This window comes from Aptenodytes forsteri, unplaced genomic scaffold (genome assembly GCF_000699145.1).
Source record: "Aptenodytes forsteri isolate BGI_AS27 unplaced genomic scaffold, ASM69914v1 Scaffold117, whole genome shotgun sequence".
Lineage (NCBI taxonomy): Eukaryota > Metazoa > Chordata > Aves > Sphenisciformes > Spheniscidae > Aptenodytes > Aptenodytes forsteri.
In genome coordinates, this window is record NW_008795555.1 from 444,348 (window position 1) to 451,841 (window position 7,494).

At 62.1% G+C, this 7,494-nt stretch overlaps 1 protein-coding gene across 1 annotated transcript; it reads left to right on the forward strand.

The window, feature by feature from the left end:
* The first annotated feature begins 873 nt into the window (after positions 1-873).
* On the forward strand, positions 874-7,020 carry CSTF2 (cleavage stimulation factor subunit 2). The gene is made up of 12 exons (XM_009282140.1): positions 874-1,093; positions 1,388-1,524; positions 1,642-1,761; positions 1,864-2,013; positions 2,142-2,265; positions 2,582-2,644; positions 4,628-4,769; positions 5,135-5,286; positions 5,586-5,863; positions 6,308-6,433; positions 6,576-6,701; positions 6,833-7,020. Exons 1-11 carry the CDS (start codon positions 874-876, stop codon positions 6,696-6,698), a joined length of 1,635 nt encoding a protein of 544 aa, XP_009280415.1. The 3' UTR covers positions 6,699-6,701; positions 6,833-7,020.
* Positions 7,021-7,494: the final 474 nt, after the last annotated feature.

A 7,494-nucleotide genomic window follows, 5' to 3' on the forward strand; every position in this document is an offset into this window, starting at 1 on the left:
CCTCCTCCTCCTCCCCGGTTCCCCGGGGCAGCGCGGGTAAATCTCGCCCCGAGCCCCGCGGGTGGCGTGGGGCTGTGCAGGGGCGTGCTCTGCAGAGCCAGCCTTCCGACGGGCAGCGGCAAAGCAGCGCAGAGCGGTGCGTCTTCTGGGGGGTTTGTGAGGCTGTGGCAGCGGTGCTCGGGGTGCAGGCACCGAGGTCGCCTGGAGACGTAGAGCACCGTGGCCCAAGCACAACAGGACGAACGTGGGCACGCTGCTCCAGGCTGGAGGCAGCTGCCCTGCTGTGGCGTGGGGCTGGGACAGATAAGTCCTCAGGTACTGATCGGGCGCTGTGCAGAGAGCCGGGAGTGCAGAGCACTCCCATCCCAGTGGCTCTGCAGGGATATTTTCCTGGCTTGGCACCAGGCTTCAGAGAGCTCTCAGTTAAGGGCTTGGGAGCTCCAGGAACAGCCAGTCCAGTCCTGTGCCCCCAGGAGCTGCCTTCGTGGGGCCGTGGGAAGAACAGCGCTCATGCTGGTGGCCTTCCTGGACACCAGAGCTCTGGGAACACCCGTCGGCCTGGATCCAGGAGGCCTTTTGGCTCTGGCTTAGGGCCGACTGTTGCGCGCCTTGACCTGACCCAGGTGTCTTCACTCTTCCCCAGTGCTCCTGTGTGGTGTACCCTGATAGCCCCTTCCCGGCTCATGCTGGTGGTCTTCCTGGACACCAGAGCTCTGGGAACACCTAGGAGGCCTTTTGGCTCTGGCTTAGGGCCAACTGTTGCGCGCCTTGACCTGACCCAGGTGTCTTCACTCTTCCCCAGTGCTCCTGTGTGGTGTACCCTGATAGCCCCTTCCCGAGTGTTGGGGAGCTGTGGGCACCGCACGCTGCTCGATGCCGGCGCTGCCCTCAGCGGTGGTGGTTCTCTCCTCTTCGCTGTGCAGGCTGGTGTATGACAGGGAGACGGGAAAACCGAAGGGCTATGGCTTCTGTGAGTACCAAGACCAGGAGACGGCCCTCAGTGCGATGCGGAACCTGAATGGGCGAGAGTTCAGCGGGAGGGCCCTGCGCGTTGACAACGCGGCCAGCGAGAAGAACAAGGAGGAGCTGAAGAGTGAGTCTGAATTTTGTGGTGGAGAGCGCACTGATGTCGTGCTGGGCCTGGCCTTTTCAGCGTTACGAAGCGTGCCTCTTCTGCGAGGCTGGTGAGGTGGAGGCCTCACGGAGCTGACCTGCTCCAAGCGATGTAGCGAGTAGTTTTGCAGAGGGATGCGTGTTTTCTCTCCCAGATGATCTCCCTGTTTTTATTGCCTCCCTTTCCCCCTAATGGCATGGTGCTTCCCTTCTGATGAGCCCGTTGAACATGTCCAGTTCACGTTGCCGTACGAGGTCACAAACTCTGTTGCAGGCTTGGGCACAGGCGCACCCATCATAGAGTCACCCTACGGGGACCCTGTCAATCCTGAAGATGCCCCCGAGTCCATCAGCCGGGCAGTAGCCAGCCTGCCGCCCGAGCAGATGTTTGAGCTGATGAAGCAGATGAAGGTGAGTGAAGCGGAGGGCTGCACCCTCTGCGTGAGCACAGCTTCTACCACCGCTGCCCACGCCCTCGCAGCCCCTCTCGCGCCTTGCCAGAGCTCTGATCTGCGTGTGTCTTCTCAGTTGTGTGTCCAGAACAGCCCCCAGGAGGCCAGGAACATGCTGCTCCAGAACCCCCAGCTGGCTTACGCCCTGCTGCAGGCCCAGGTGGTCATGAGGATCGTCGACCCGGAGATCGCACTGGTTTGTCCCTTGCTGCCTCGTCCGGGGTTGGTAGGATATCGGTGGCGGCCTGTTGTGGAGGTGGGGTGGAGGAGAACTCCTTTCTCCTTCTTCTGCCCCTAGAAAATCCTGCATCGCCAGACCAGTGTTCCTCCTCTGATCCCAGGCAACCAGCAGCCAGTGCCGGGGCCTGGACCGGGACCGGGGCCTGGGCCAGGGCCAAACGCCCAGCTGAACCCGCAAAATACCCCCTCGTCCCAGCCACAGCCCATAGTAAGAGCCTACGCGACACAGGTGCCGTGTGGGGGAAAGATGGGCATTGCCAGCTCCAGCTCTCCCAGCTGGGGTGCGCGTGCCCGGGTGACGGGGCTTCCCTGAGGTCTGGTTTCTCTCCTGGGCAGGGTGGGATGCACGTAAACGGCGCTCCTCCTCTGATGCAGCCGCCCATGCAGGGAGGAGTGCCAGCCCCAGGACAGATGGCAGCCCCTGTGCAGGGCCCGGGCCCTGGCCCCATGGCTCCAGGAGGTGAGTGCGTGGGTTTTGGCTGAACGGTGCCCTGGGCACATGGGTCCTGCAGACAGCCCCCCTCTACCTTCCCCTTAACCGGAGGGCTTGGCCCCGTGAGAGCACGCCTAGTCCCATACCGTGTGCTGTGGTTGTGGCCACTGCCAGCGGCGGTTCAGAAAGCTGGCTTATCTCCGTGGGGAACCAACACCAAGAAAGTAAACCTTTGGATGCTCCCCCAGGAGCTGGAAGGGGGGAGGTATCTGGGGCCAAAGGAATCTGTTAGTGGTGCAGGGACGGCTGGGGAGGGATCTGATCTCTGCCTGTTCTCCCTCAGGTGGGATGCAGCCACAGGTTGGGATGCCAGGCGGAGGGCCTGTCCCCTTGGAGCGTGGACAAGGTAAAACAGATGTGGGTTAGTGCTGTTTGTTTTGTTGGCCTCGCTCCAGCGTGGGCCCAGGCCACGGGTGCTGAGCAGTGCTGCGCCAAGAGCCCCTGCCAGCTCCCTGCAGCCTTGCCGTCCCTGGATCCGGGGCAGCTCCCGCAGAGCTGGGCTGCACCCGGGTTTGTTCGCTTAGGCGCAAGGCTGTGGTAGCAGCTCTCCTGCTTCCAGGGCCCCAGCCCACGCACCGGTTTGCTCCCAGCTTGTCCTGCACCGTGTTATGCAGATGTGCCCTGGAAGCCAGGAGAGCTGCCAGTCCCCGCAGAGCCCCACCAAGCGGGACGTGCCTGTGTTTTCCATCTCTCTGTGAGCCCGTTTCTGTCCCTGTGCTTGAGCAGGCAGGCAGAGCTTGCTCTTCTCTGGTCCCTGTCCTGCTCCTTTGCTGCCTGGGTGCTGGGAAGCAGCTTGTGCTGCCGCCGCGTCTGCCCACGTCTCCCAGCGCTCCCTGCGCTGTGCCCGGCAGAGGGAGCTGGGCCTTCGCTTTTGCTTGCGACAGTGAGTGCGAGGCTTGGCAGGGAATTTCCCGGTGAGTGATTGCTTGGCTCTCCCTCCGCAGGCACGGTCTGTACGGCCCAGCCCCGGAGCCGGATTCCTTATGGTTCACATGTTGCGTGGCCGCCCCGTCAAATCATGCACCAGGGTTAGCACAACCAAGGCATTCCTGTTCTCCCAGTAGTAAGGCACATAGCTGACACCACTGTCGCCTTGACTTGTATCGTAGGCCTTGTTTCAGGAATGTGGCGAACTTGCTCTGAGATCCGCCGGCCCTAGGTATCTTAGGAGAAAGCTGACTTCCGTTTTCTTTGGGGTGGGCACCATCTTCCTGAGAGCAACCCGGCAGTTCTTGGCACTTTTGCTGGTACCCAGAAGGTTTTGGAGAGGAGACAGAAAGCTGGCACTGGGGAGTGCCGTGGGAAGCTGTGGGCAGGAGCAGAAGCAGAAGCTGCCCTGTGGGGCAGTGCGTTGTGGGGCGCAGCGTGGCCCTGCAGAATGCTGATTCTTTCGGCAGGACGTCCTCCTCCCCGCACATTCATGCGGTGAGCGAGGGAAGGGCCGTGCCAAGTTGGTTGTCACACCTGTGGTGGCAGAGGTTGATAAAGCCAGACCTGCAGCAGGCAGCATCTTCTCCGTAGGTTTTCCGGGGGACTTCAGGGAGCAGAGGTGATCCTGCAGGCAGCGCTGTCCCCAAGGCTGAGTGCATGTGTGCATACACTATTTACGTGTCTGCTCTTCTCCCTCTTTTCCTGCTGCTTGCCCAGGGAACCTGCAGCTCTCGCCCGTGGGACCTGCCAGGCCTGCGTCTATCGAACGCGTTCAAGGTATCCTGGCACCCGCCAGCTCCCTCCTCCCATGGAGCTCATTGTGGAGTGTGCAGAGAGCAGCTTTCACCCTGATGTGCTCAGGGCTGGGGACTGGTGTATCACTATGTAGCCTGGCAGGGTTAGGAGGAGGCAGGATTTCCTCCGGGGCCTCAGGAGAGAACAGGCTAGCGCTGTGCACAGAGAGCCACCAGTGGAAAAGGAGAGCCTACTTGGAGAGGGCCTTTGCCTAGGATCCAGCCCCCTTTGACACCTTGCTACCAGGAGCCTTCCAGGTCTTGCTTTGCTCCTGGCCCCACGTCAGCAGGGTGTTGATGCCCATGCTCATAGGGATCACCACGGGGGTATCCACACTTGGTTTGGCCACCTGGTGCCGTAAGGAGCCTGAGGTAGAGCCAGAGAGGGAAAGAGAGGGATAAAATCAGCAGCCAGGGAAGGGGCTTTGGTGCGCTCCAGCCTTGTGTGAGGGGCTGCTGCCCCGGCGGTCAGCACGGCTCACCCGCCTGCGCGCCAGGGAGCAGTGAGGCCGCCCCACACCCCAGCCCTGAGAGCGCTGGGGGACAGTCTCAGCACGGCACTGGTCATGCAGATCCTCACGAGCTCTTGTGTGTCTCCCTGGCAGTGCCCATGCCAGACCCGAGGGCCCCTATGCAGCGTGGACCTCTACCTGCTAGTGGCCCGCCGCCCCGAGGCCTTTTGGGAGATGCCCCGAATGACCCTCGCGGAGGGACCCTGCTCTCAGTCACTGGAGAAGTGGAGCCCAGGTGAGGGGAGAGGGAAGGAGAGGAGCCCTTGGCACTGTCCCCTGCCCAAGGGTGACCTCTCGCTGAGGACAGGGATGGCACCAGCCTTCCGGGAGTCACCGCTGCCTGGTCGGAGGCCTGTGTGCTGCCGACTGCAGGGACCGGCCCGTTTCCCCGGGGACGGGGCATCCCCGGGGTGATGGCAGCAGCCCTGTGGCATGGGGCCGACAGCACCCGTCCCTGTGCCAGCCTCGCCCTCCTCCCCTGCGGCCGGCTTCAGGGGCAATCCCAGCGCTCTGCCCAGACCGTGCCAAGCCAGCGTCTGATTCACACTCTCTCGCTTTTTCTCCTCCTCCTGCTTTGCTCTCCTCGTCTCTCTGCGTCAGAGGTTACCTTGGGCCGCCCCACCAGGGAGCCCCTATGCACCATATGCCTGGTCATGACAGCCGTGGCCCCCCCCATGAGATGAGGGGGGGACCCATGGGAGAACCCCGACCACTGATGGGAGAGCCGCGGGGGCCCTTGATGGATGCTCGAGGTGAGAGAGGGGGCATGAAATAGTGGGTGGCTTAAAGCGTACAGACAAGAAGTCAGAGTGGAGCCCGCTGCCCCGGCACGAGGCGTAGGAAGGGGGTTTGGGCAGTGAAGCAACTGACCCCAGGGCAAGGAGGGACAGTCCCACGGGGCATGGGACTTCTGCCAGGCATGTCCCCTCTGCCCCCAGCTCTGCACCTTCCAGGCGTTTGCTAGCCCCCAGGCAAAGGAGGCAGCGGGCTCGCTCCCACGTTCCCTGTGGCACTGCTCCCTTCAACGGCTTGCCTTGTCTTTCCCCTGCAGTCGGAAGAGATCCCCGAGGGCTGGAGCCACGAGGATTGGAGCCGCGAGGGCTGGAGCCCCGGGTGATGGAGGCACGAGCCCTGGAGGCACGAGGCCTGGAGCCGCGGGTCCTGGAGCCACGAGTGCTGGAGGCCAGGGCCATGGAGGCCAGGGTCATGGAGCCCCGGGGCCTGGAGCCTCGAGGGCCTGGTCCCAACCCACGTGGCCCCATGCCTGGTGGGATACAGGGTCCTGGGCCACTTAACATGGGAGCCAGTGGCCCGCAGGGGCCCCGTCAGGTACAAACAATGTCTTTGCTCAGCTGGTTGGGCACTGACGGTGTCTTGTAGGTTGGGTCTGGGTTGGGGGTGTGATCGCGTCCTGCGGCAGCTAGAGAGGGGAAGGTGTCCTGCAGAGCGGCACCTCCAGGAAGCACAAGGCATGGGTCAGTGGCTCTCTGAGGGGTTTGGGGCATCAGTCCCATCTCCCCAGGCACTGCCCATCTGCCGGGGACAAGACGAAGCTCGGGCCTCTCTCTACCTCTTCCTGACGCGCAGGAAGGAGCGCAGGAGTTGGAGGGAGAGGAGAGCACGTAATACGCACGGTAGCCTGTCTCTCTTCATGCTCGGGCATCTTCAGGCTGGCTGTGGGGGCATCCATCTGATCATCTGCTTTACACCCCTGTATTTGTATGGCTGAGTCCAGAGACCCCTTGGTCCTTACCCCCTCTCTCGTGCCTACAGGTTCCTAACATGGCAGGGGCAGGCATGCAGGGAGGAGGCATTCCTGGGGCAGGGGTCCAAGGAGCTGGTCAGCCCGGAGGCTTTAGCCCTGGACAGAGCCAGGTCACCCCCCAGGATCATGAGAAGGTGAGTGGACAAAAGGGAAAAGGTGAGACACCGGGAGCAGCACTTCCTTCGTGCCTTACTGTGGCGGGGACAGCCCCTTCCTGGCTCCGGTAACCCGTGGCTGCTCTGGCAGGACATGTCTGATTCCCCCCTCTCCCCACAGGCAGCCCTGATCATGCAGGTTCTGCAGCTGACAGCGGACCAGATCGCCATGCTGCCCCCGGAGCAACGGCAGAGCATCCTCATTCTGAAGGAGCAAATCCAGAAGTCCACGGGGGCACCCTGACAGGTGATGTCCTTAACCCAGCCTCGGCCTGTGCCTGCTCCCCTTCAGTAAATCACAGAGCTGCTCAGGATGGGGCTCTACCCTGCTTTTCCTCTCCATGCCGAGGCTCACTCTCCTCCCCTTCCTTCTCGCAGGCCTGGCAGGCGCGTGGTGGAGATGCTGTCTGCCTGGACAGAGGCAACGCTCCATGGCAGCTGCTTCCCACTGCTGTCTGAGCTGATGCTGTGTTTTGGGAGAGGTTTCTCCTTCCTGCTAACGTTTTCATCCTTTTTTCTGTGTGTATATTTTATGATGTTTGAAATAAAGTGGGAGGAGGGTTTGAGTAAAGCCATGTCTCCAGCTGCCTTGTTTGGTCTCTCGTGGAGGCTGGAGTGGGACTGTTGGGTTCTGGGAACAGTCTGACCTGGCTCCAGGCTAGTCCAAACCACTCACCTTCCTCCCTTCTCCCCAGCACCAGGGCAAGATCTACATGTGGGATCTTACGTCCCGTGCTGTTCACGGCTGTTCACAGGGGCGTAACGGAAGGGCAGGACAGGGAGCTCGGCTTTCTGCCCCTGCTGACCAGGCGGGAAGGGCTCCGTATCCGATTGCTGTATCGCTTACCACGCCGGCCTCCTCAGGGAGAGTGGTTTTCAACTCTTCTCTGCATATGCTTGAGCAGAGTTGTTGCCTTTGCATGAGCTGCGTTTGAAGTCAGCCTGTGTGCTGGTGTGTGCCGGGCGGGTGGTGCAGGCTGGCTCTGGGTGGTGGCAGCGAGCCCCCGCAGAGGAGGAGTACCTTACCCTGCACCCCAGAG

Coding starts and splice junctions, on each gene's coding strand:
- CSTF2 (XM_009282140.1), top strand. CDS start 874: ATGCCGGCGCTGCCCTCAGCGGTGGTGGTTCTCTCCTCTTCGCTGTGC. Junction 5,864..6,307: donor GCCCGCAGGGGCCCCGTCAG/GTACAAACAATG, acceptor TCGTGCCTACAG/GTTCCTAACATGGCAGGGGC. Junction 6,434..6,575: donor CCCCCCAGGATCATGAGAAG/GTGAGTGGACAA, acceptor CTCTCCCCACAG/GCAGCCCTGATCATGCAGGT.